At 54.8% G+C, this 27,883-nt stretch overlaps 1 protein-coding gene across 1 annotated transcript; it reads left to right on the top strand.

The window, feature by feature from the left end:
- The first annotated feature begins 297 nt into the window (after positions 1–297).
- On the top strand, positions 298–23,319 carry PYROXD2 (pyridine nucleotide-disulphide oxidoreductase domain 2). Its single transcript, XM_045853725.1, has 16 exons — positions 298–471; positions 4,071–4,090; positions 6,032–6,125; positions 6,212–6,285; positions 8,161–8,316; positions 10,061–10,214; positions 12,621–12,682; positions 12,782–12,879; positions 14,958–15,099; positions 15,506–15,640; positions 16,941–17,013; positions 17,266–17,422; positions 19,575–19,729; positions 20,436–20,542; positions 22,026–22,146; positions 22,954–23,319. Exons 1-16 carry the CDS (start codon positions 345–347, stop codon positions 23,022–23,024), a joined length of 1,746 nt encoding a protein of 581 aa, XP_045709681.1. The 5' UTR covers positions 298–344; the 3' UTR covers positions 23,025–23,319.
- Positions 23,320–27,883: the final 4,564 nt, after the last annotated feature.

Genomic DNA, 27,883 nt, shown 5'->3' with positions numbered 1-27,883 from the left:
TCAGTGCCCCCATCTGTAAAACGGGAGTCCCGGGCTGGCACAGCGCCTGGCACACACGAGCCCCTGGAGAACCATCAGCACAGAGGTGACTCTCTGGAGGCCTGGAGGCGGTACCACTTCTGCCAGCGTTGCAGGCGACCTCCTGCCGCTCTGTCCTGTGTGGACTCCGGGGCATGTGCAGCTCAGCCGCCTCCGTTAAACCATGGCCCGACCGTGGCCCGAGGCCAAGAACGGCCCCAGGACTGCAGCTCCTCCCCCTGTCCTGCGCTGGCCCTGCTCCTCCCCCTGCTTGAGGAGGGCAAACGCTGGTTGCAGGCAAATTCCTGGTCCAGTGCTGGGCAGAAATGGCTGCAAGTGGCCGAGGCCTCTGCAGGGTCCTGAGTGCCTCTCCTTGCCCTGCTCGGAGACACGCTCACCGGGAAGCCAAGGCACGCCTGAAGCCCGAGTACGACGCGGTGGTGATAGGAGCAGGTAAAGTGGGCTGATCCAGCGCTGAGAGCTGGGAGGGCCCCCTTCCCAACCTTCCCTGTGTCCTGGGCACAAGCCAGTCAGGAATTGGGGCAAGTGACAGCAGAGGCTGCAGTGGAAAGCCCACCAGTCTGCAAGCAGGCTCTGGGGCTGAGGCTGGCTCGGCCGTGGACTTGCTGAGTGGCCTGGTGCAGATTCTTGCGCTCTCTGGGCTTGTGCCTCGCCATCTAGAATGATGAGGGGGGACTAGGTCATTCCACCTCCTGTGAAATCTGCTGGTCGCCGTATTCCTGAAAAGCATATGGTGTGTGACGGTTAGAGGGAAAGAGCCCTGGGATAACAGGCCGGTGAAATCCAGCCACCCAAGTGCCCTGAGTTCTGATCACCACAGCCTCATTGCTAAGGCCACCCATCCCCAGAGGAAACCAAAATTGCTTGCTAGGGAGCAGTTAGGAAGAAGTAGAAACGAGTCCCAGAGACCCTAGTGCGTGTCCGCAGAGGGTGAGCCCCCGCCGCCCTGCACGTGTGGGATGTGGGATCTGCAACAGTGGTCCCGCTGCAGCCCGCTGACCCAGGCTGCAGAGCCTAGTTCTCCCTGGTGACCCTGCGGCTGCAGGCCAGGACCAGGCCAGGACCAGGCTGCACTTCCCCAGGGCCAGCCATTCACGCTCACGAAGGGCCTGAGTCCCGGCTGTCAACATTATTTCCAGCTGGTTTATACAGAGAGACAGTGATGGGACTGAGCAGGGGACGCGCCCTACAGACAGCTGGGAAGGTGCGCATGCGCACACCGGCAGCCATTTCCTGGTGGCTGAATGGAAAGCGGCGCGGCCGTTTTACAGGTAAAGCGGCGGGGCTGTAAGTTCCAGGCGGCTGGTTCGTTCTCGCTGAATCTCTGTGACTTTTGCCAAACTCAGTAGCCAACCTATGGTTGCAACTGACAAATGCAGATAGTTTTCCCCCAAATGTTTGATACTTTCATCACCTTAAAGAGTAGAAGAAAGTGAAAGAAGTGGAACAGCGAAGACTCACACCCGAACTCCACACCTCCTCCAGCGCCGGGGCACTCTCCTCACTCGGGCGCGAGTTCCTGGATTCTGGAAGAACATCCCTCCGTTCTCTGTGCCGTTCACCACCAGGGTTCTGCTGCGGACACGACACAGCAACGAGTCTTACCTCTGCACCCCTGAAGTCCCACCAGCACCTGGGAGCCACCTTGATGATGACCCTGACTTAGTCACCCAAGAGTGTGCCTAAGAATGACCCAGGAGCTTGTGAAAGTGCAGGTTCCTGGGCTCTGAACCCGTGATGAGGATTCTCAGGACAGAAGGTGACCCCGGAGGTCAGCACGTCTAACCAGCCCTTTGAGTGGATCCCGTAAAGGCAGCTGCAGCCCACACGTTCGGGAGCCCTTGTTCACAAACCCTGGTTCAGAGCAGCTTCTCCGTGGAGCCCTGGTGCCTACTGCCTAAGGACTCCAGGAGTCGGGCCTGGAGATTAGCTGAGCCTGCAGCTTAAGGCCACTTCAAGGGCCAAGGGGAGGTCACCAGAAGCCAGGGAGGTTTCAGCCAGGACTCCGGGGGGTGGGGGTGGAGGGGGGAGGGAGGAGAGATTCTCGACCTTTGTCATTTGAAGTGTGTTTGTGCATTTGAGGGCTTATCTGTGATGACTGAACTGGAACCCGGTTGCCTGGAAGCCTTTATTAGTTTTCCAAGATTTATAATCAGCAGTAATTAAAAAACCAATGGCTACCATTTATTGTGGGGCTGCTAAGGATCGGGCTTTGCATATATTATTGGTCACTCTCTCTGCGGACACTGCAAGGTCCCCAGCGTCCCCTCAGTTTTACACATGAAGAAGCGCGAGGCTCCTGGCCTTTAAACGGACTCTCCCAGGGCTGCACCTGGTAAACAGCAGAAGCCAGGCTGAGCTCCAGACGCTGGCCTCGCAGTTGTATGTATCCGAGACCAGGGCCCTTCAAACTGCAGGCTGCGACCCATTCAGGAGTCCCACCCAGCAGTAATTTTCAAACTTTCCTAAGAGAATTTTCAAAAGTGTGTAAAAATAGTACATCCACCAGCATTTTAAAAAATAAAATATTATCAAATAGACCATCACCTGCTGATCACATGACAAGAGTTAATATCAGTTTTGTTATGTGAAACTTTTGTTTCTGTGAAATGCACGTGCATGTGGGGGCTGTGCCAGCCACAGAGCGGGGTGCGTTTCTTCCCGTGGACCCGTGTGGGAGGGGTTTGGGAACTCCGTGCTCCAGATCCCTCACGCAGATGACAGGCTCAGTGACCTCTAAAACCGCGGGGGTTTCTATGCGGAAAATTTAAAACAAAATCAGCTCAGCTGTGAAGAAATCCATCACATGGGTCATTGCTGTTCCCCTGTTTGTGGATGTTTGCGAAGTTATCAGCTGAGCATTTTTATTTGAGTCAACACGGCATTCAGGTTGGTCCTCAGAGAACACAGTCCTCTCCTGACCACTCTGAAGACACAGGGCGACCTCTTATCTCCAAGGACGGACACACGCCGTGTGGCCCAGACTGAGCCCTGCCCCCTTCCCTGAAAACGACAGGGGCCTGTTCTCTGCCCCACGGGGATTCTCTGTGGGCAGCTGCACCTTCTCCTGAAAGTAAGGAAAGAGGAGGCCGCTCAGCCCCGAGGGCGGCCTGCATCAGACAACCTGGGGGCCTGTGAGAAAGCCCGTTCCAGGCCCCGCCAACAGCCTGCTGAGGAGACTCTGGGAGACTCAGCATTTGCAAGAGTCCCCAGGTGACCCTGAAGCTTCTCAAAGCTGGAGAGGCCCTTGCCGGCAGTGGGCTTCGTGCGGAACAGGGATCCCAAGCCAAGTCTAGGGCTCCTAACCCCCTAAGATTTTCAGAAAGAAACTTTATATGTAAGATAGGTGAGTTTGCCTGATATTCTGGCACCCTTGAACCACAGTGGCCACTCTAGCACACGTGGCAACTGCATGTTTGTGACTTCCTTTCGGACTGCGCTTGTTTTGTTCTGGGGGCACCGGGACTGACAGAGACAAACCCATGTGCCGAAGCCTGCCGGGGCCCTACTGTGAGCCACACTTGGTGACGCAAGCCAGGCTTGACAGCAGCCGTCCACATGCCCAGCGCTTTGCCGGGCAGCCACTGGTGCCATGGAGATGGAGACCTGCAGCCTCAGCGAACCAGCCACGTTCCCTCCTCCCCCTTGCCCCTGCCAAGCAAACTGTGACGCTGCCCCCGACAGTCATCCACTCATCCCCAAGTGACGGAAGCTCGGCTTCCACCTGACGCCCACAGACCCCTCCTCGCCCCTCATGCAGCACACCCCTGGCCAAGCCTGGGTGAAAGGGCATCTTTCAAGGCGGGGAAGAACCGGGATTTTCTGAGCCCGAAAGGCCAGGTGTTTTAAGGCATCAAGCTAGAGGCTGTGCCAACATCCAGGTGCAGATTCAGGGGTTCCCCGAGTTTCTGCCACCCCTCCAGCATCTTCACAGGCATAGGGACAGGGAGGGGTGGCCCCAGTACTCAAGGAATGTGTCTGTCTTCACACTGACCGGTGTTGCTTCCTCCCCTCTCCCCATGTCATTGCAGGTCACAACGGGCTGGTGGCAGTGAGTACCTCCCCCTCTGCCCCACTTCACCGGCCATGGGAGTGTAGCTCTCAGTGGCCTCCAGAGAGAAGGAAAGGCAGGCTGGTGCCCTCTGCCTGGTGCTCACCAGCGGCCAGCTGGAACGGACACCCTCAGTAGTTAAAGAGGACATCAGGGACTCCCTTCCCTCTCCTCGCCTCTCCATAGTGCACGTGGAGCTGGGGACGTGTGGGACTGGCACAGCCCGGGAGACGGGTTCGAGCCTGGGGGCCAGGTGACTAGAGCTGGGTGGGGCCGTCTGCTCCAGGTTGCGGGCACTCCTGTGTGTAGCACCCCGTGCACCCCCGCCGGGTGTGGGCCCTGCTGGAGCCGCAGCAGCCACAGGGCCCCACGTGCACCCTGGAGACAGCGAGGAAGCCAGCGCAGCAGAGGAAGTGCCACTCCAAGCTGCGCCGGGGCCACCCTGTGGCTGTGCCTCTCAGACCTGAGTCCACGTGCGAGTAGCAGGACACAAGGCGAACGGGGAACATCTAGAAGCAGTGGCAGCTCTAGAACAGCAACATGGGGGACTCGGCCACGCTGGGGAGGGATGGGACAGGCATTAAATCTCAGTGCTTTCCCTGACGTACCGGCTTTACTAGAACATTTTACTGGTTCTCCGATGTGCACTTTGGTTGAACGATTCGAGGGAGACTCTAGGAAGGAGGTGTTTGCTCCCGAGGGGCACTGCCAGAAAGTGGGGGCACTCTGACCGGCACCTCGATAAGTCTGGTCTGTAGGGAGCGGGAAGGAGAGCGGGAACTGGAGACGCCGCGGCAGGCACGCAGCCCAGAAAGGCGCCTGTGGTGTTTTTGGGCGGCCCACCGTCCCATGTTTGTCTGTGCTTAGAACTGCAGGGGGGCTTGCTCTGTCTGTCTCTGTGCCCTCAGACTCCCCTGGTCGCAGGTGGTCCTTCTAACAGAGCCTTGCAGCTCACCGCCAAGCCGGCTTCCCGAGGTCGGCGCTGCTCTTTCTGCTTCCTGGGACGTACCAGGGTGTAGACCCGGGTCCAGAGCAGCTGCATTCAATTCTCAGCTCCTGTACTCACCGGCTCCATGAGCCTGAGGAGAGTGATTCACCTCACTGAGCCTCAGTTTCCTCATCTGTGAAATGGGGAGAATTATACTCCTACCTTGAGGGTGCTGGATTGAACGAGATGATCCAGTCCAGTGTCTGGCACCTAGTAGTAGCCAAATAAACCATTTTTAAAGAGTCTGAGTTCTGAGCTACACCGTCCGTGTTGTCACCTTGGTGATGGTGAAGGACCAGCATAGACCCAAAGCCCGGCAAATTCTAATCAGCAGGTATTTATTGATTTCCAACGAAGTGCTAGAGAAAAATGAGTAAACCCCTCCACCGTTTGTTCCTCCAAATAAAGCTGTACTGGAGCCCTAGCTTCGTTTATCGGGCGCATTCTGTGTGCCAGGGCCCAGCTCAGTGACCCCCCAGAGGCCTACAGGACAGGAGCCGTGGGCACCGCCATCCTTGGCCCCACCTTTGCAGGTGAGGAAACGGAGGCCTGAGGGATTGGGTGCCACCGAGGAGGCGCCCCAGCAGAGAGGATTAGAAGCCGGAGGGTCAAAGCTGGCTCAGTGCCCTCGGGGAACATCCCTGTGCTGCCTCTCAGGGGCCTGTGAGGAGGGCGGAGCTCACACCTGCCTGGGGGAGGGGCCTGAGTCCACAGAGGCACCTGGGCCTGGCAGAGGGAAGGTGACCTTCAGCTGGGAACTAGAGGGGCAGGAGCCATCACGTCTGATCACAGAAGACATTTGGGAAAGTGCAAGTGTATAGGGCACACCAGGGAAACGGCTCTCCCGGAGGCGAGAACAGCACGAGCAGGGCTGGCAGGCTGGCCCCGGGGTGAGGACCCCGAGGCCGCAGGCTCGTCCCGGGGATGAAGGGACGGCCCTGTGTGCCCCCCAGGCGGCCTACCTGCAGAAACTGGGGGTGAGCACGGCCGTCTTTGAGAGGCGCCATGTGATCGGGGGCGCGGCTGTGACGGAGGAGATCATTCCAGGTGAGACCCCAGAGGCGGTGTGGGGGCAGGAGGCAGGAGGCTCATCGGTGGCCACTGGTAACGGTCTTCATCTGATTTGGTTTCAGGGTTCAAGTTCTCCCGAGCATCCTACCTTCTCAGCCTGCTGAGACCACAGATTTACACGGACCTGGAGCTGAAGGTAGAGCCCTGCCCTGTAGCCAGACCAGGGTGGGGGAGGGGTCAGTTCCGTCTTCCATCTGGGTCAGGTGCCCACGATGATTCCCTGCACCTGAGGTCTCTCTTCCACCTGAGGGCTTGTCCGTCCCACACAGTCTCCTTGGTACCTTCCTGGAGATGGGTTTTGTCTGGCCCAGCCAGTGTCTTAAAAATCAGGAAATTTCACATAAGAATGAAACTTCTTTTGATGGACGAATTTGGCAACATCCAGCCCATGTTCCTACACACAGCACTCTGACACCCTTCCTGGATGGGGACCCCGCCCCCCTTCCCTGCCCATCACTTTCTGGCGTCTGGTCTGGCCCTCATGGGGACCCAATTTAAACCCTTGAGACTCTGTGCTTGCAAAGCTGTCTTAGGACGTGAGGCTGATTGAACCGTAGATCCTGCTACCATCCGCAGCAGTCTGCGCAGGAGGTCAGAGGGACTCTCACCCGTTCTGGCCCCTGGGCTGTTGTGAGACCTCTCAGTCCACCCCCGTTGCCTTCTGGTAGCTTGACCTTGGTCCACAGGCTTGGCCAACGCTGCCCCCACCCTTTCAGATTCCGTCCACCCATCGCTGCCTCTTTTGTAAACTCTGGCCTCCTCATCCCTGAGCGTGCTAGCTTCCCCCTGCTTGGTGCCGCTGTCGCCCACGAGGAAAAGGTCCTTCGCTGTCTGTGCAGGGAGCTGCCGTGACGTTAGCACCGACTTGGCTCTAAATTACAGTTCGAAATTAGTAAGATGTGGAGCCACTGTCCACAGCAATTTGGCTGCCTGAACTGTTTCACAAAGAGGAGTTCTCTGAACTGAGTAACTACAGAAACCCATTAAAAATTACTCTCCGAGCCCCTAAGAGAAAGAGAGGCAAAAACAGAGAGGGAGAGAGAGAGAGAGGAGGAGGAAGAGGGGAGAGAGAGTGAGTCTGTCACCAACCAGGACGGGATGGAATCCAGCCAAGGCTGCACAAGGGTCTCTGGTCCTCGGTCCCTCACACGCTCCAGCCGAAGGCAGTTTGCAAATGCGCCGCTTACGCCCAGTGGCAGATGTGGTGGTAGGTGTGTGGGTAGACCCTTCTCTTGGACAGCCCAGCTTCTGAAAACTAAGAATCACAGAATATAAATTTTCTCATGATCATACACTTTTTAAAAAAAATATACTCCTGAAAACTGCCACGTGCTACTCAAATACATGTAAAGTAAATCATATATTAAATACATCGAGGGAACTTCCACTTAAGGTGACCATGGAGTAAATGACTCTGCAAAGTAAATAAAATGTCTTGATGTGAATAATTTATCTACCTTGTAAATATAGATTTTCACATGATTGTTGCTTTATCGCGTCTTTCTAAGTTTTAATTACTCATCTCCGGAGTGGGGGAAGCTACAGATGAGTGCTGAGAGTGAGCCAGGGCTCGGGAGTCGCAGAGCTGTGGTTTGGAGACCCCGCTCCACCTCCCAACGCGACCTCGCTCAGTCAGTTACTTTCTCTGAGCCTCTGCTATGGCGTTTGTCCGGTGAAGATGCACGGAGCTGCTGCGTGTGAGGGAGCCGCCGGAGACTCCGGTGCAGTCCCTGGCACAGGGCAGCAGGGTGTCGCATGGTGTGCTGTGGTGTTGTGTATTGTGGTGTGGCGTGGTATAGTGTAGTGTGGCTTGTCATGGTGTGGTACGGTATGATCTGCCACAGAGTACCTGGGCAGGAGGGCTTTTATACACTTATACTAAAAAATAGGAACCAGGACCTTGGGAACCTGCATGCAGGTACGTACATGGTCATAAACCCGATGAGAGAAGGGTCGAGGGCAGAGGCCACACATTTCTTCTAAGGCTGCGTGTTCTGTCTGTGTTCTGCAGAAACACGGCCTGAAGCTCCACCTTCGAAACCCCCACTCCTTCACCCCCCTGCTGGAAGAAGGCACAGGGAACAAGCTGCCCAGGTCCCTACTTCTGGGCACCGACATGGCGGAAAACCAGAAGCAGATCGCCCAGTTCTCACAGAAGGATGCCCAGGTGGGGAAAGGGACCAGCAGCTGGCCTCGTCCTCCCTCTGCAGCCTGCAGGCAGCTCGTGAGAGGCAGAGGGCTCTTGTCGTCCCAGAGCACATGTCCAGGGGCCTCGGGGGCTTGGACAGGCCACACCCCCGCCCCAGGAGAGTGTCAGCCTGTGCCAGCCTCTGACCCTGGGCGCTGGGAGGAGAAGGGGATGGAGGCCAGTGGTAGAAGCCAAGGAACACCGGGCCCCCAGACCCATGTGTGTTCGGTGGCCTCTGCCTGCTGCGTTTCAGTGGAGAATCCACTGCTCTGCACTCGCACTGCCTGGGCTTCCTGTCTCTCCTGCTCCCAGCGGTTATCGGTATTAAAGCACACGAAGGCCAAAAAGAAGGATTAAGGACGGATCAGACACAATTAAGGATAGAATGAACTGGATCAGGAATTTGGGACAAGAGAGTTGTAATAAATGTTCATTCAGTCTGGCATCAGCCCCTGGCAGCCCAAGGCCAGAAGCCGTCCGCGCTGGCAGGCAGGCCGGCTGAAGGGAGCGCCGGGGTCTGCAAGGAGCACGCTGTTCCCCTAGGAGTGCATTATGGGGTGGGGGGGTTGTTGGGCAGCTTTGTCTGAGGAGTCGTTGGATGCAGTGGTTCCGGTGCGATTGGTTTTGCAGGTATTAAACAATTCCTTGAATGGCTGTTTTTTGTACTAAGCCCAGATATAAGCTGAAGGCACAGCATTAACTGGTATCTTGGTGGAGACATTGTTATAAGAACCTAGGTTAATACAATCGATGTGTGTTTCTTTTTGCTGTGTCGATCTAGTAGTGACCTGGCCGACAGTCAGAACCACAGAGGGAGCGTTGCTTTTTTTCAAAGCGATCCTCCATGCAGCGGGTTGGGGACCCCTCCCCACCTACACAGGGTTCTCCAAACCCTGCCCCTCACGGGTGCACCAGAGAGGATCCGGGCGAGGCCGGGTCCCTGGGCCTGTGGGACAGCGGCTGTGGCCGTGAGTGCGGCCGGCCACGGGGGTGGGAGGCAGAGGTACGTCCCAGCATGGAAAGTACGGGGCCTGGGCTGCGGCTCTGTCTCTGCCCGCTGCCGTGTCAAAGCACTGCTGCGGAGAGAGCTGTGTAACCTCACGTTCATCGAGACTTCTCAGATGGCCTTCGGCACCGGACTTTCCTCATGTAACAACTGTGAGAATTCTGTGGGTGTATCTGTGAGTCTAGATGAAACAAAAATTAGAGGCTCTGGGCTGAACATGAAGATAAGGCCTCCATTGACGCAGTGAGGGGGGCGATGTTGAGTGGACGCCGTCGTGGGAGCTGCTGGGGCGAAGGGAGGAGACTGCTGCTCCTGCTGATGGCGGGAGGACATGGGTGATTTGCAGACCAGGGAAGTGTGGCCGGCGTGCTGGGATTCAGGGAAACAGCCTACTTTTATCCGCAACATGTAGACAGACAGGAGAGAAAGAAGAAACTTTTAAGAGGTTTTGGTTTATCACGGAGACCACACTCTAGGTACTTGCCAGTTTTCTGTGGCTGACGACTGGTCTCAACCAGCACGAGCCCCTTGCTCCTGCCGCGGGGAGTGACTCGGCACGGCCATGCTCAGGAGGCCCCGCTTTGGGCCCTTTGGGCCCGAGGAACCACAAGGCTCAGCTGAGGGGCGGCAGGCCACACGGGGGCACCGTGGAGGGCCAGGCACGGGGGACCGTGTCCCTTCGAGGCAGTGGGGCCTTGACTTGGGGCTCTGTTCTAGGCTTTTCCCCAGTATGAGGACTTCATATATCGCTTGGCACTAGCCATTGACCCCCTGCTGGACGCTGCCCCGGTGGATATGGAGGCCTTCGGGCAGGGCTCCCTGCTGCAGAGGCTCAAGTCACTGGCCACCCTCGCACCCCTGCTGCAGGCGGGTAAGTCCAAAGGGCTGGCGTGAGGGCAGGATGTGCGACCCTCAGGGAGCGGAGCTCCTTTTCTCCATGATCCTCCACATGCCTGAGCCTCCAAGGCAGCCTGCCCGCCACCGTCTGTTTAGAGGGGCGGCCTGGAGCGCGTCTATGAGGGGGGCTCAGCCTGGTGTACCCTAGAACTAGAGCCCGACACAAAGGCGTACGTGCGAGTCGTTCATTCGGAAAGGGGGCCCCGAGAACGGAGGAGTGGACATGGAAACGGGGGCAGTGATACCAGGGTGTGCTGCCTGCTGGCCACCATGTGGGCGACAGGGTGCAGGATCCCGTGGGGACCCTCTGAAGTCTTGTGAAATGCACATGAGACCCTTCCCAAGAGAGGAAAGGAGAAACATTTCTGCACCGGGTTCTGTATCCCATTGATCAAAGGTTGCCCCACGAGCTATTAATTCCCACACAGGGCTGTGCACCCATGGTTGTTTGTGGGCGTCCAGTCGTGGTGCCAGAGGGGCCCCGAGGCAGAAATGAAGAGGCGCATCTTACAGGTGTGAGGGGAGTGCTGTGGGCTGCACCATGGGAAGCTGGAGGAGGCCGGCATGGAGCTGTCGCCACAGCCAGCTAGAATAAGAGATAGGGGCCAAGAGAGTTTGAAGAGGCACCCCATACAAAGAGGATGCTAGATTTGGGCTCAGCAAGAAAAATTCTGTGATCAGTTAGTAATGTCTGCCATGGCTATGTGAAGGGAAGTTTGGCTAAGCATGCTACTTTTTTCTACCACTCCTCTAGGTTATAAAGTCCAGTTTGGCTTCTCTGTTTTAGAAAAATACTGAAATGGTTAGCTATGATCACAAAATTGCTGCATAAAACTATAAAACTCCAATGGCATTAAAAATAAAAATGTGCTTCTCACAAATCTGCATGGTTCAGCTGATCCAGCTGGGCTCAGCTGATCTGGTCTGGTCTCACACATACGTTTGTGGTCGAGGCCGAGCTCTGCTCCAGGTGCCTCTCAGCCTCCTCTTGGAAGCTGCAGGCTGGTCCAGGCATGGCCTCCGGCAGCAGTGGCAGAAGCGCAGATGGGAGCCCTGATGTCCAGGCCAATTTCAAGCCGCTGTTTGCATCACATCTTCAAACATCTCATTGGCCAAGCAAACCATGTGGATGAGTTCAGAATCAAGGAGTCGGGCAGGAGCAACCCAGCGGGGGTGGGAGGCACTGCAGAGTTACACGGCCAAGTGTGTGGATGCGGGAGGGGAGGAGAATTGGAGCCAGTAGTATCTATCACTCGTGCCAAAAGTAGGCACTGTCCCTCAGATTACCATCCAAGAGGCTCAGGCTGAAATGTTCATGTAATGAACATGAATTGAGCAACCACTACGTGCCAGACTAGGCTAGGCACAGGGGCTACAACAGCTGGAGATTCAGATCCCCACCCTCACCACCTTACTACCCAGTCATCCTTTGAGATACTCTGAATCAGCATCCGGGGGGTGGACTAGCCAAGCCGGCTACCACCCAGGGCACAGGCCTTACAGAGGTCAACATAAGGGAGTAAGGTACAAGTTACAAAGGAGTTCCCATAAAACTGTGAGCTGATTTCTCAAAATAAACCTTATAGGCAAGAACAGGCTGGAAAGAAGTATTTGAAGTCATGAAGGCAAGGGCCTACATCCAAACTTACTCTATCCAGCAAAGCTCTCTTTTAAAATGGAAGGGCAGAGAAAGTGCTTCCCAGATAAGGTCGAGTTAAAGGAGTTCATCATCACCAAGCCCTTATTATATGAAATGTTAAAGGGACTTATATAAAAAAGAAGATAATCAAAACTACGAACAGTAAAATGACAACAAACTCATAACTATCAACAACTGAACCTAAAAAACAAAAACAAAAACTAAGCAAACAACTAGAACAGGAACAGAATCACAGAAATGGAGATCACATGGAGGGTTATCAGTGGACAGAGGGAGGCAGGAGAATGGGGGGAAAGGTACAGAGAATAAGTAGCATAAATGGTAGGTAGAAAATAGACAGGGGGAGGGCAAGAATAGTATAAGAAATGGAGAAGCCGAAGAACTTGTGTGTACAGCCCATGGACATGAACTAAGGTAGGGGAATGCTGGTGGGAGAGGGGGAGCAAGACAGAGGGGAATAAAGGGGAGGAAAATGGGACAACTGTAATAGCATAATCAATAAAATAAAATAAAATTTTCCCAAAATAATTGCAGCAGCCAAAATGTATTAAGTGCCTATGAACTTGCAAACCTTTTACACCTTTGTTGAATCCTCACAATCAGTCTCAGGTGTGTGACATGTCACTCCTGCTTTACAGGCCAAGGAGCAGGTGATATTGCTGATCAGAGTGTTTCCTTCTTGCCTGTCTCAGTTTCTGTCTCATGGGTCTCCTCTTCCAGGCCGCACCCTGGGAGCCCGGCTGCCCCAGTACTACGAGGTGCTCACTGCTCCGATGACCAAGGTGAGGGGCTCCCCGGCCCCGGGCTGGGCCTCGCAGGGAGGTGTTCTCTCCTCCAGAGGCCCCTGAGCCCTCCCTTCTCCCGCCATCTTGCTGCCCCAGGTGCTGGATCAGTGGTTTGAGTCCGAGCCTCTGAAAGCCACTCTAGCAACGGACGCTGTGATCGGAGCCATGACAAGTCCCCGCACTCCGGGGAGTGGGTGAGTGCAGGAGGCAAGGCGGGGCCGCAGGCGAGGAGTGAATTCCACCGGAGGAGCGACAACAACTGTCGCTCACTGAGCTCCCCCCGTGAACCAGGCACGAAGCCACACACTTCATACACAACCCAGCTAGCCCTCATGCTCACAACATCTGAGAGCCATGGCTCAAGAAGGAAAATAGCTTGCCCACAGTCACACAGTTAGTAAGTGGCAGAGCTGATCCGCAGCCCAAGTTACCTGACCCTCCTCCCCCAACTCTTCCTTCTTAGCCACTGCCCTCTGCCCTTCAGTTAGCAAAGCCGCTCACCACCTCCCACTGGGACAGCTCCCATGAACATAGCTTCTTCCCACTTTTTCTCCTCTTCTCTCGCTATCTCCTCCCCTCCCAGGAAGCCCCGTGGCCCCTCCATCTCCCACTGATCCTTTCCCTGGGTCCCAGGACACACTCTCACACGGGCACCTTTGTGCGGGTAGGACGCTGCCTTTCGCTCTGTGAGTGGGCTGTGCTGGCAGCCTGGTCCGAGAGGAGGCAGTCAGCACTGTGGGGTCGCTAGTCGTGCAGGACTCAATGAGCCCCCGAAGGAGCAGGAAGGGAGAGCAGGTGTGTGTGTGTGTGTGTGTGTCGAGATGGAGGATGCCACCACGTGTTGGGCCATATCCGATGTCCCGGAAGATGCAGCTAGAAGCTGTCAACGTGGCTTTTCTCTCAAGGGAGGAGAGCGCCCTTTGGAAGAGGTTTTCGGCACGCATTAGGCCAGCCCCAGGTTCCCCGGGGCCGTGGAAAAGCGGGGTTGGCAGCAGCGGCCACACCTTGGCCAAGCTCTGTGATCAAACAGACAATGTGGATCTTTCAGCTGGGGCCTCCTGTCCTTTTTCTGTGGGTCTCCAGGAGGATTAGCTACTACCCAGGTTGTAAAATGTGCTTTGAAGTAATTTGTTTCTTCATTAATTCTTTCAATAAATATTGATGGAGCACTTGGCTGTGCTAGGTGCTGGGGCTGCAGTGGTAAATGGAGCTGAAACCCTGTGGGAAAGGCAGACACGGAGCCAGTAATGATAGCGAATTGCCGAGAGCGCTGTGATCGGGGAAACGAAGCAGGGAACCTCGCGCTCTGGAGTCAGAGAAGCCCACCATGAGAAAGAGATGTTTTATCTGAGACCCTAAGGAGAGGAGGAATTGGTTAAGTAAAAGATGAGGGAGGAAGGGGGCTCTAGGCTGCGAGAACAGGGTGTGCAAAGGTTGGGAGTTGAGAAACCATGTGGTCTATTCAAGAAACTGGAAGAGGAGCGGTTTGGTAGGGGTGCGGTGGGAGCGTGCTGAGGGGCGGGGCTGATGAGCAGGCATGAGCCTAGGGGACCGTGTTCAGGATCTGGCCAGGACCCGAAGAGCAACAATGAGCCAGCGAGGGCCTGAAAGGAGGGAAGAGACAGGAGCATAGCTGGGTGTTGAGATCAGGCTCCAAGTTCTGCGAGGAGAGAGGTCTGCAGGGAAGAAAGGACAGGAGAAGGCGGTCCAATCAGGAGGAGGTTCCTGCAGCAGGTGATGGGAGAGAAGAGGAGCAGCAGCAGGGAGCAGGGGTGCAGGAAAGCTCTCGAGGAGGCGGAGCTGACAGCCTGTGATTGGATGTAGGTGGTGAAAGACTAGTAGGAGGTGAGACTGACACCAGGCTTCTTTTGGAAGCTGAAGATGCCATTCACTGGGATGGGGAAGCTTGAAGGAGGAATAGGCTGGGGAATGTGGAGAAGCAGCGGGTTTGAGATGCCTGCCAAGGCACCATCCAAATGGAGATATCTGTGGACACACAGGCTGGAGCTCAGGAGAAAGCTGGGGCTGGGGGTTGGGCATCGTCACCTCATTGTTACAAAGCTGCTTGCAGACACATTTTCATGGGGAGAGAATGCAAGATGGGGAAGCAAGGGACTCTGACAGGAGCCTAGAGCCCATAGAAAGGCTGGTGGGACAGGGTTGGGGGGAGTGGAGAGGTTGAAGGTACAAGACAGGATGAAATATTTGCACCCTGAAGTCTGGGGAGATTAAATCCCAACTCCGGCCACTGATTCTGATGATCTTCCCTCAGGTATGTGCTGCTGCATCACATGATGGGGGGCCTGGAGGGGACGCAGGGGGCCTGGGGCTATGTCCAGGGTGGCATGGGTGCCCTCTCTGATGCCATCGCCAGCTCAGCCACTGCACACGGAGCAAGTATCTTCACCGAAAAGGTGAATGGCCCCTATACTCCCTACTCTGATGATTGGCTAGGATCCTAAGGCAGAATAAAACCTCAGATTTGGAAGTTCCCTCATTTTACCAATGGATAAGGCGGGGCTCAGAGTCCAGGGGCTCAGGTTATACAGCTTGTTAGTAGCTGAGCAACTAACTGTCAACCAGATCCAGCCTCCTCTGCAACCCCTTCGAATTGCCCACCACCAGCCCACACCTAGCTGAGCCTCCCGGTTGGAGGGGCTGGGCTAAGGCTTCACTGAGGAGCTGCAGAGCCCGGCAGGGTGGACTTAGGACAGCGAAGCTGTGAATGTCTAGGGGCAGCACAGAGGATGGAAATCCTTCAGGATCTAACCTAGTTTTCCTTCCTGGGGGCTCCTGGGGCCTTGTCCCTGTGGGGCGCAGCCGGTGGCGAAGGTGCAGGTGAGCAGTGGAGGAAGCGTTCAAGGAGTTGTGCTGCGAGATGGCTCAGAGGTGAGGAGCAAGGTGGTGCTGTCCAATGCTTCGCCGCAGATCACCTTCCTGAAGCTGACGCCACAGGTGAGGCCCGGGGGTTAAAGGTTAAGGTGTCTGATGCAACAGGGGCTGAAAAATGGAGCAATCAAGGGGGCCAGGACTGCACGGGGTGGGGATGCAGGTGCCAAGTCTGTCCACCCTGGGGGGAAGCCAGTCCTTCTCTTACTAGCAGGTAGGTAGCCAACAGGTAAGAAGCCGCACAGGTGAGGAGAGGGATCCGGAGAGGCGAGGTGCCCTAGGCCATGCAGGTGGCAAGGGACAGAGCCAGAGCTGGACCCCAGGTCTGACGTTCAATCCAGTTATTTATACAACTTTCCTGCTATCCTGATTTCTCCTTCCTAGCCAACCCTAATTCCACTGTCTGGGTCGATTATCCATTTCCATTTGAATGCCACATAATAAAGCACCACATGACTTCTGGGCATGTGACAAGAAATACTGATTTAGCACAAAGAGCTGGAGAATTCAGTAGATCTTGGTTGAGTTCAGCTGAGCTGGGCTTGCTCATACACCCGCCATGAGCGCCGAGTCAACCGGTGGGCCCTGCTGACCTCGGCCTGGCCTGCTTGCGTGCCAGGGGGCAGCGGGCTGCGGCTGGTGCAGCACAGCTTCTGCTGGAATGACGGGGGTGACCTGGCTCCGCTCCACCTGCCGTTCATCCTCCAGCACGTTCTCAGCCCCTGGCAGGAGGCAAGAGCAAGCAAACTCAACCATGCAAGTGCTTCTCAGGAGTCTGTTTGCTTCCTGTTTCCCAACACTGGTCTAGTCTCGTGGCCAGCCCCAGGGTCAGAACGGGAGGACATCACAAAGGGCCATGCATACATGGAGGGCAGAGGGTTTGGAGTGATTTTTGCAATTGACCAAGCCTCCCCGTCCCTAAAATTGATGACAAAACGTGTATGCACATGGAGCTCTCATTCTTGGGACTGCTCCTGGGGGCAGGAACCACTTCTTCTGAGTGATTCTGCTAATAAAACCCAACAAACATTAGTCAGGAAAGCATCTTATTAAGGCACTTCTGAGGTCATCAAGTTTTCCAGGAGCTTAGAGGAGGCCAGAGGAGAAAGAGACCTGAAGGCCACCAGCGTGTCTAAAGCGGGAGTTAGTGTGGGCCATTCACAGCCGGGATGCTGGCAGGTCCCAGAGGGAGGGGTGGTTAGAGGAGAGGGCCTTACCAGAGAAGGTGGTGTGGCCGATCTCTGAGGGGCGGAGAGGACTTCTGGAAGTGGGTAGAGGGCAGGAGGCCAGTCTGCGCAAAGGAAGGAGGCGGCCACTTTGGGGCCTCAGCCATCCCAAGGCCTGTTATGGAAACGTCTGCTTCCAGGAGTGGCTTCCTAAAGAGTTCGTGGAGAGGATCTCTCAGCTGGACACCCAGTCGCCTGTCACCAAGATCAATGGTAAGAAGCCCACCCCGCTGTGGAGCTGCCTCTGTTGCGTGATCAGAGTGAGCCACGTCCAGGTCTGCAGGAAACTGACCTGCATCGTCATTTCTACCCCCGACCTCGAGCCTGCCCCCCAGCTTAAAAGTGAAACACTTGTTCATACTTTTTCTTCCTAGTCTAACACTAGGTGATGGGTAGAGGAGGATCCTGGGGGTCTGAGGACACAGGCCTTTGGGCCCTGACCCCTCCCCCGCTTTGGTTTCTCAGTGGCCCTCAACAGGCTGCCTGACTTCCTGGCAGCCCCCAACGCTCCCGGGGGCCGGCCGCTGCCCCATCACCAGTGCTCTATCCACCTGAACTGTGAGGACACCCACCTGCTCCATCAGGCCTTTGAGGATGCGGCGGATGGCCGGCCCTCCCGCAGGTGTGTGGTCCCTGGGCTTTGCATCCCCTGGGGTGCTCCCACACAGGGTCCTGGTGAGGTGGGGGGGGGGGGGCCTGTCCAGTAGGCACTGGCTCTTCTACCTGGTGTTAAATACTCACAATGACGTGGGGTCTGCCTCAATCTATATGTAGACTCCAAGGCTAGGAAATGCATCCCAGGCCAGAAATCTGTGGGCCCAGGCAGGTAAAAGGTGAGTCGGACACGTTCGGCCAAATGTCACAGGTTAGCAGAAAGAATGAAGGACCGCAGAAGGGTCCATGCTGGCGTTTGGAAAGAATTGGGGAAAACGCTTTCTGGGAGGAAAAAGGCAGTTATCCAGTTCAGCAGCCCACCCAAAGGCACACACTCAGCCGATTCTATAGTTTCTCTTACCTCTCATCATCTGCCTTGGTCCAAACCTTGTAACAAGGCATTGCCTACCTCCCCCTGCACCCCAGCCGTGTTTCCATCCTTCTGGGAACAGGCAGGGACGTTGCAGGAGCAAGCATCTTTCCCTGCTGTCAACTGTCCACCACAACTTGTTGACAACTTATCCTGTGCCAGTCGCTGTATAGGCCCTGGTTGGGGGCGGGGGACCAGGTGGAGGCATGGCACACACATGGAGTTACAAGGCAGGCACACAGCTGTGTGTAGCACGCAGTAAGGAGGATGTGTGCCCTGAGAGAAGGGTAGAGGGCAAAGTCCACTTACCCATTCATAAATATTTGGGGGCTCCGACTCTGTGCCAGGCTTAGTCCAGGGACCCGGGCGCAAAGCAGCAAGGCCTCTGCCCTCAGGTCACTGACATTTTGTGGGGGAGACAAGACAGGTGATGATGCATGGATGGTATGGAGAAAAATGGGTCGGGGGACAGGAGAGGGTGTTAGTCTTTATCAGGAGGTCAGAAGAGGCTTCTCTGATAACATGACGTTGAGCAGAGACCGGAATGAAGTGAGAATGCAGGTCTTATGGGTATCCAAGGAAGAACAGCGAGGCAGAGGGAAAGTCAGGTGCACAGGCCCTGGGGAAGGAGGGTGGTACCGTGTTGGAGGCACAGGGATGAGGCCAGAGTGGCTGGAGCAAGAGAACCTGGGAATGAAGGGTGGGAGGCAGGGGCTGAGCCGCAGCGGCCGCATCTGCTGGGCCATGTCGACCGCTCTTGGATTTTATCCCAGGGAAGTCTGTGCAAAGCCTGACTTACACTTTAGAAGGACCATGGTGGCCACTGTGTGGAGAAAAAGGGTGTCTGTTGTAACTTGTCACTATTGCAGAATCCAAGGGAGAAGGATGGTGGCCCGGATCCGGATAGGGGCAGTGGAAGTGGTGAGAAATGGCCACATACTGGGTATTTGAAAGTAAAGCTGCCAGGATTTGCTGCTGAACAGGAAGTAGGGTGTGGGTGAGAAAGAGGAGCCACAGGAAGATGGTGTTTCTTTTTGATGAAAACGGGAAGGTGCTGTGTTCAGGGAGGAGCAGGCTTTAGGGGATACCAGGCACTCAGGCTTGGACAAGTTACTCCGGAGATGCCTGGTGGACGTGTGAGTTCAGAGGACACACTGCAAGTGGGGGCAGGGGTGGGGGTGGTGCAGGAAGAAGGGGCATTTCTTGTGGCCATCTTGAGGATGGTCGTGTTTGGAGACTGGAGGAGGAATGTGCTTTAGGTGGGCAGGTCTGTAGACAGGGAGGGGCAGGAAGCAGGCCCCGCTTCGGGGTGTCAGGCTGCCCAAGCAGCTCAGCTTCACCTGGCCTGCTCGGGAAAGGTCCCCACCAGGCCGGTGAGTGTGGTCGAAATCTGGCTGCCTGGGCGCCTGCTGTCTTCGCCTGGTTCCTCACTCATTCAAGTTGTCTGTCCGGACCCTGGGGACATTTGAGACCCTGATTGTTCTACAGGCTGTGAAGTAGAGGAAGGCAGGGACAGGCCACGCCTTCGGGGCTGGGCCAGCCCCTCCGGGGTAGTCTGGACGCTCCTAGCGGCCACTGACCCCATGCTGGTGAGCAGCCACCATGGCCTTTACAGTGACAGTGGGCCCAGCCATGCTTTCATCTTGTCCCGTGTCTTTATTTTGTCCCCTGTCACCTCAGAGCAACCCCCAGCCCCTTTTTTCTGGGGCAACTGCCCCTTCAGATCCGTCCATCCCTCCTCCCATCACAGGCCGATGATTGAGCTCTGCATACCCTCCTCGCTGGACCCCACCCTGGCTCCCCCCGGCTGCCACGTGGTCTCCCTCTTCACGCAGTACACGCCCTACACCTTGGCTGGAGGCAAAGTCTGGGACGAGCAGGAGAGAAATGCTTATGCAGACAGAGGTAAAGGGGACCAGCCTGTCCTGTCTCGTGTGCCGGCGGGTTCTGTGGTCTGAATGGACCCCTCTCCGCCTGACTACCCCATTCGGGATGAACATCTTCAGTTTCTATCCCAAGGCAGAGAGAAGTCCCCAAGGGAACCTAAATCTACAAAGTGAGTGCCTTCCAGGGTCAGGTACTGGGCTAAGAAAAGTCAGAAAGTCAGTTGCTGCCCTCGGGTTGCTTGCAGGCTGAGTATGAAGAGACATCTTACGGTACAAGGCACCACGTGAACTGAAGGAGGAAGCGGTGAGCCAGAGAGACGAAGAGCTTCCCAAAGGGGGGACATTGGAGCTGGGCCTGAAAGGATGAATAGAGTGAGTGCAGTAGCAAAGTGCATTCCAAGCAAAAGAAACCACTTGAGCAAAGCAGTGAGGCGAAGAAAGCTTTGCATAGTCAAAAGGAGACAAATACCTTTCTGTCCAGGGTTGGGTCAAGGAGGTGAGAAAGAGTGGAGGCTGGACCAGCCCGAGACCCATAGGCCTTTGTGCTGTTATTTATTTGCCTATGGACTGTTTTTGTTTTTGTTTTGCTTATTGAGATATAATTTGCATATGCTAAAATAAACCCATTTTAAGTGGGTAGTTTAATGATGTATAGTCAGTTTGCCAAGTTGTGAACCATAACACCTCCTCTTCTTCCTCCCAACACCCTGCTGTCTCCCCGCCAGTGTTCGACTGTGTCGAGGCCTACGCCCCTGGCTTCAAGGGCTCCGTGGTGGGCAGAGACGTCCTCACACCCTCAGATTTGGAGAGAATCTTTGGGCTTCCTGGAGGGGTAAGGATATGCCTGGCGGGGGTCCCTCGTCACATTCTTCTCTCTGCAACCCTGCTGCACACATGGCCTTCACTGGAAGGGAGGACAGTGACAAAGACCATGGTGACGGAGAAGGGGGCAGATCTAGGGAGCAAGGCAAAAGTAGAGAGATGCAAGCAGGAGAGATGACATCTGCTGAGAAGGCCACCAGGGTGGGGGCCCTTTCGACTAGACATCCATGTCAGCCTATCCCATTTGAATGTCTTCAGAGGGAGCTCCCTCCCTTAAGGCAGCATGTCCTTGGACTTCGGGTCGATGCCTCAAAAGCCTGCTGAGGCTGGGGGCCGGGAGACCAGCTAGGAGCCCAGTTCCAGCACAGCAGCCACCAGCCTCATGGGGCTGTTGATGGCGTCAGTGTGTCTCGGCCAAAATGGATGGGCTGCGGGTGTAACGAGCACACCCAATCACAAATACTTAGTGTGAGAAACGTGTAAAGTGTCTCATTAATAATTGTTATGCTGATCCCATACTGAAATGGTAATATTTTGGATCTCCTGGGTTAAATGAAATATATATTGACATCTATTTCACTGGTCCCTTTTTGAAGTCTCAATGTGGCTACTAGAAGATAAAACCCGTATCTGTGGCTCATGTTATGTTTCTGCTGGGCCACAGTGGTCCAGCTGTAGAACAAAAGAGGCCAGGCGGTGGGAAGGGAAGCAATGGTGGGTGTGGAAGAAGGCATGGGGGGTGGGCAGGAGTTAGAAGTCTTGGTGACAATATGCGCTGCGTGTGGAGGTCAGGTGAAGGTGGCGTGGAGGATCCAGCCTGGAGGCCAAAGAGACGAAGGTGGTGTCACCCACTGAGGCAGGGGAGACGGGAGGGAGCAGACTTGAGGGGCAAGAATGAGCTCAGTCTGGGACGCGTTGAGAGCGTTGGCTGGAAAGACATCCTGTGGCGACGTCCTGCAGATGTTGTCCTGCTCGTCCAGACCAGCCGCACGAGGCTGACCCTCCGCTTGGCGGGTCCAACCCAGGCCATCGGAGCAGAACCGAGCTCAGACCCCCATGCCCTTTGTCTGCCACTCACTGTGCTTGGCTGGAGCACGGCCCCGGGGCCCAGGCTCAGATGAGCGTCTTAGTCGAAGAAGAACGTGCCAGCAGCTAAATATGTCAAATTCCTCTAAGTCCGAACAGTGAGCGGGGGTCCTAGTCCACATCCCAACGTTGAGAATCTCGCTCTAAAATCTCCCACTCAGATTCCTCGAGCTCTGAAGATGGTCCCCACCCTTCTCTCTTCCTGACAAGATGCCTCTGGAGAACTTAGCCCCGGCCCCAGGACACACACCCATTTCCTCTCCACCCCTCTCCTTTCTGTGTCCTAAGCACCAAGGAAACCGCATGAAGGAGACCCTTTCCCACAGAACCAGGGAGGGGGAGAGGCCTGCAAAGGGGGTGAAGACCACAGCACCCCTCAGTTAACGACTGCGGCTCTGCCTCCACAGAACATCTTCCATGGCGCCATGACGCTGGACCAGCTCTACTTCGCCCGCCCCGTGCCCCTGCACGCCAACTACCGCTGCCCCCTCCGGGGCCTGTACCTCTGCGGAAGCGGGGCCCACCCTGGTGAGCGACCCGCCGTCCCCCTACCCTATCTGTGCGGTGCGAGGGCTGGCCAGACATCAGAGGCATGCAGAGGTGGACCAGAAAAACAGTGAGGGTGGCAGGGACAGAGGGCAGGGGCACGGGACTCCCACAAGAAGAAGCCATCCCCCATGTTCATAACTCGCAGAATTCTCGGGGAAACACGGTGGCCTCTGCCCGGCTGGCCGCAGCCCGCAGGTCAGGTAGCTCACGCCGCCGCCTCGTGAGGTTTGAGGGTGTGTCCCAGAGAAACCTCTCCAAATTCTGGTGTGGGACTGAGAGACCCAGGTCCCTACATTCCCCCTCCATGGTTTATACTAGTGAGGATCCAGTAAAGCTAAGTTTCTCGATGCACGAATTCTTCCCTGCACATATCGCAGGCTTACCTGACCTCGCTGAGGTCACTTCGTCTTGCTGCCTTCTCTGCACTGTGTGGGCTTTGACCTCCCAGAAAGGCTTGTTACGTCCACATCTTCCCCCTCCAGCCCTCAGTCTTGCACGTGCTGAGTGAGAGTCTTGTCATCTAGCACATCGGCTCTCGCACTGACAGGGGACACCTCCTTGGATCGCATGTCCGGCCCCTGCCCCGAGCTCTGAGGCAGGAACCTGTAGGTGGGCCCAGAATCTGTCTTCATGGTCGTCAGGGTGGTTCTGATGCCCGCGGCCCAAGCACCTCCCTCAGGCATCTCCACTCTGCGTGGCCGAGGGTCCCCCGCAAGCCCTGGCCCTGTCCCCTCCCCGGGGTTGGGGGGTGAGTGCAGCTTTGGTTCACAGGAGATTCTCTTCCAGGAGGCGGTGTCATGGGAGCTGCTGGGCGCAACGCAGCTCATGTCGTCTTCAGGGACCTCAAGAGCATGTGACTCTGAATCAGGAAGAAGAATCCACCCTTGAGCTTTTAAGTCTGTACTGGGTCCTCTACCCAGGCTACGGCCCGAGGGAAACTAGTCCTCAAGGCTGAAACGACTATTTTAGAAAAACATTCAAGTTGCATTTGGTACTGATTAACCTTGTAGCCATGTCTTCATGAATGAATTGCTTTTGTTTTATTAAAAATAATGTTTTAGCCCTGGCTGGTGTGGCTCAGTGGACTGAATGCCAGCCTGTGAACCAAAGGGTCACTGGTTCCATTCCCAGGCAGGGCACATGCCTGGGTTGCAGGCCAGGTCCCCAGTAGGGGGCGTGTGGGAGGCAACCACACATTGATGTTTCTCTCCCTTTCTTTTCTCCCTTGCTTCTCCTCTTAATCATTAAAAATTAATCATCTTTAAAAAAACTTTAAAAATAAAAAATAAAAATAGTATTTTATACAGAGAGTCTGCGTTGTTCTCTCCATAGAACATTAGCAGAGCAGGCAGTGTGGGGTTGTGGGATCGCACGTCTGTGTGCAGTAGGCGGGGCATACTCATCTAGAACACTGAGTGTTCTCGCAACATCAGCTCCAAACAGCCCATTTGGCCAGCAAGCGTCCCCATCTCACTACTGGGCCCCCACCAGCACTGGACAGGAGGGCCTCCCGCCGAGGCCCAATCTACTGCTGTCACAGTCCCGGCAGATACGACCCCACTGCCCAGGGACCCACCGAGTCATCCACAGGGGCCACAGGCCTGAAAGATGCCTGGCCTCTCAAACCGTCAAAATTACCAGTCAGGCAAACAGCCATCGAGGGTGAGTGCAAGGTAGGTGCAGCTGTGGGCCGGCTGGGAGCCCACGTTCCTGACTCTAGAGCATTCCACCCCTTCCTTCCAGGGAGTGAGACATACCTGTCACATCACTGAAGTCTCTCCACACGGACTTACGTTATTATAGAGTGGGCTGTCACTCTTGGTCAGAAAGATTCGTACAAATGTGTCGGTGGTGATACACCCTCCCAGCCGGCTTGTCCAACCCAGACCAAGGCCGCGGGTCCAGCGGGCCCTGTGGGCAGAGGAGGCGGGAGCTTCCCTGGGGCACCTCCCCACTCCTTTCCCCGGGGAAGTTTATACAGATTAAGATGTACCCACCTCATTACTTAACCTCCCTGAGCTCAGGTTTCCCATCTGTAAAGGTACTGTGATTTAAAGATCAAATAAGACGGCAGGCCGTGCTTTTAGCCCAGTGTCTGACACGTGGTAAGCGTTCAGTACGTGGTGGTGGTCTTGCTGCCACTGCTGTGGGTGAAGATGCCTCTGTCGTTTCTGCCCCTGCAGAAGGCAGGGAGGGGGCGGGGAGGGAAACGACGCGTGCGAAGGGTGGGCAGTGCTGGCTGACATCCGCAGTGAGCGTGTCTTCGTTCCCGCGAGGCTGCCTCGTTCTCGTCGCCCTTGGAGTCTCGGCTGACCCCCTTCTAACTCTCGCATGAAGAGAACAGAATTGAATAACAAATGCAAACTTGTAACAGCTTCAGAGGCCTGGGGCAGATCAGCTCAGACTTGGTCTTTCAAAATATTAATAGTTGGGGGTTTTCTGGTAAATAAAGTCATAAATCCTTAATTTAAGAAACTTTAAAAGTATAATGAGAAAGAACATAAAACTCAAATGTAATCTTACCTGGAGCAATAATCGTAGTTACCATTTTACGATACTTCCAGCTCGTCTTTTACACAATTTGGATCCCATTCCATATTCTATATGTGAGTTTTATACTTTTCTTTCATTTTACTTCATGTCATGAACATTGTTCAGTGTTAGAAAAATTCTTTGAAAATGTTATTTTTAATAACTGCCTAATATTCTTATGAGGAGTACCATCATTTATGCTGGGGCATTGAGTTCAGCCTTGGCCTTGATTGCTGATGAGCACCGGCCAGAGGCTGGAAAGCTGCTCCTTCACCACGTCTACTATTTGAGTGACTCACTGTCATGTCCACCAGGATGCAGCTGCTGTCCAGGCAAACATTCCCTCAAAGGGACAAGAACTCGGAGAAAGCCAAGGAGAGGCCAGAGAGCAGTTTCAGCAGCAAGAGGAAGAATTTCCCAGTTGGGTGGCTTCCTGCCTGTGTCTCAGGGCTCTGCAAGATGCATTTGGTTCACCACCCGGCTGTGGCCCCATGGTGCGCCGTGGCTCCTGTGAGCCCTCAGCTGGTGCCAGCCGGCTAAGAAAGGGGGACTGGCCAGGGATCAGGCCATGGGTCCCTTGCTGACTCCAGAACATAAAGCTCTTCCAGGGATAAATAAGTCAGCACTGTATTGTTACCTGATTTATACTTGTCCGTTTCCCCAAAGCAGTGGGGAATCTCTTCCTCTGAGCCTCCTGACATGCACGTGAACTTCACCTGGTGAAGTTGTTGGATAATGCGGCCAGCCCCACTGGCCCCGACAGCCCGGGGGGCTGTGTCCAGAGTCTGGGTGAGGAGCGACGTTTAAGGTTCTGGGGGGATTTCAGGCACCTAGCTGGAGGGATGACAAATGTGGCCGGCCGAGCCACCTGCTGGCCTGTGAGTGTGCGTTTTCCCGACGCATGTTCTGTTTGCAGAGTGTCTGACAGCACTGAGTCCTTCTGTGGGCTGTTGCTGTCACCCCTGTGGGAAAGGCAGGGAAGACTTGCCCAAGCACGGGGGCCTTCTGTGGGGGGGAGGGAACACATAAAATAAGAAGGAACGCAAAATGCAAAATAATTCACCGAAGCCAAATGCAGGAAAAAATGCAAAATAAGGAAAAAACAAATGGACAGCAAACTGAAAAAAAAATACTTAACCTCACCAGTAATCAAGCAAATTCAATTAAAACCAAACTCTCATGTTTTACCCATAAAATTAAGAAAAATCATTTGTAATGGAAAATTACCAGTGTGGGCAGGAAAAGCTATTCTCACATGCTGTTGGCATTGGCATAGATTGTATCTGATAATGAGAATCCAAAGACAACATCCGAAAGCCACCCCATCGGGCGGATTATTCAACAGCTTGTCACTTAGCCTGAGGAAAATATCAGAGTGTCCCCAAGGCCAGAGGTACAAGCAGATGTATGCGGTGTATTTCGAAAAGAGCTGCAATGTCTCAAAAATAGAGAATTAGTTAAATTATTCCCGGTACTACTTGGGATGGACTATTGAATGGTAATTTCTTTTAAAAATCACATTTTGAAATTACTTTTTTTAATAACATGGAAAAAGGCTAATGAAAAGTAAGACAGTGAGTATCCCATTTTGTTTATAGAGATAAAAATGTATATCTTTCTGTCTCTCTAGTACAGATACATATGCATATTTTTATATTGGAGATATGTGTGTAATATACATACCAACCATACACAGACAGACAGACAGTCATGAGAGAGGAGTTGCTCACAGGAGGGAAGGGTGGACGTGGAGAATAGAGAGACAGACGGGAGAGAAGTGAGTGCACCCGGATGCTGGCGGTGGCTTGGAATCTTTCTGCCACTTGATGGCAATTTGGAAAAAGTCTCTTACTGCCTTCCTGTGGTGACCTGTTCTAACCTAAGAACAAACCCAAAGTGGATGGACAGGACTTTGAAACTCTGTTTAAATGACGGTCTAGGCCTGGCCCAAGTAATTTATTTCCTACTTGTGCCTGAATGTCTTGATCACAGGTCAACGAATTTCCTCCATGGAGGGGGCGGTCTCCATCACCACCACACCGGGGAGGGGCGGCGCAGTGTCGGTGTCCAACTGCCCAGCAGAAACCCTGTGCGCCACTGACCCCTAGCTACAGATGTGGCCCCAACCCTGGCCTTTCTTTCGATTTATCTGCAATTACATCAGCTCTATTGTGCTTATTGTCAGATGAACCGCCCTATGGTGAGATGTGTCTTTGACTAATAAAGAAATTGCAAAGGTAAATTAACTGATACGGAGTAAAGGACATTTGCTTGACAGCTGGGTATGCAGATACCTCCTGAAACAATGGGTCTCTTAAGAAAAAGTGGTGATGAGTGTTGTCGATAGTGAAAAAGCACCGGAGCCAGACCTACCTGCCCTGCTGGTGAGGTGGCCTTCCCTCCCGTCCACTCCTGCAGGGCCTGAGAAGGGAGTCTGGGTCTGGCTACGATGCCCCGCACCCGGGGCTGAGGATGCCCTCCTCCCAGAGGAGATGTGAGGAACGTATCTGATGATTTCAGGTCAAACTGCGCTCTTAGATTTCAAAGTATTTCCATCTAAAACAACCCTGTGACCTGGACACCTCTCCCATGGTGGCCGGCCACCTGTCCCCCGGTGGGGCCAAGCCTGGAGCCAGCCATCACGGAGGCCGTCAGGCAGAAGCACTGGGGTTTGGATGCTGGCTCTGCTGCCATTTGACCTTGGGAAAGTTCTGTAACTTGTCTGCGCCTCAGTAGCTTTTGACTAATGGGGACAGTGAGTTTCACCTGGCCTGAGGCACACAGAGAAGACTCGTTTCCTCCCTTCCTTACAAACTGACATGTTACGACATCCAGAGGGTTCAGGCAGGATGAGAGGCACTCGGGAACATTCTGGGCTCGCATGGAGCAGAGGAATGAAATTCAAGCCACCACACAAAGTCACGGAAGAAGATTCCATCCAGATTCTGCCTGAAGATCTCTCAGAGACAGGGCCCCCGAGCTAGGAGCGTCCATCCTGGGACGGCGGCAGCCTCACGCACTTCCACAGTCAACTCCACCAACTCACCCACAAGCAGATCGATGCATCAGGGCAAGACAGCAAGGAGCAGACAGGGCGGTTTGCCAGAGCCGGAATCTGTGTGTGGGCTGGTGAGCTGTATTTCTGGCCCAATAAATCAATCTGCCTTGAAAGAGTTCCTCCAAC

The sequence above is a fragment of the Phyllostomus hastatus genome, unplaced genomic scaffold, assembly GCF_019186645.2.
Source record: "Phyllostomus hastatus isolate PE091 unplaced genomic scaffold, TTU_PhHast_1.1 phas_scaffold_1066, whole genome shotgun sequence".
NCBI lineage: Eukaryota > Metazoa > Chordata > Mammalia > Chiroptera > Phyllostomidae > Phyllostomus > Phyllostomus hastatus.
The sequence above is the reverse complement of the archived record's forward strand: the minus strand, read 5'-3'. Positions and strand labels throughout refer to the sequence as shown.

What these genes read in the sequence shown, in the direction of transcription:
- PYROXD2 (XM_045853725.1), top strand. Translation starts at nt 345, where the DNA reads ATGGCTGCAAGTGGCCGAGGCCTCTGCAGGGTCCTGAGTGCCTCTCCT. An exon ending in CGCGGTGGTGATAGGAGCAG is followed by an intron (nt 472 to 4,070) that starts GTAAAGTGGGCT and finishes ATGTCATTGCAG; the next exon opens with GTCACAACGGGCTGGTGGCA. An exon ending in CGGAAGCGGGGCCCACCCTG is followed by an intron (nt 22,147 to 22,953) that starts GTGAGCGACCCG and finishes ATTCTCTTCCAG; the next exon opens with GAGGCGGTGTCATGGGAGCT.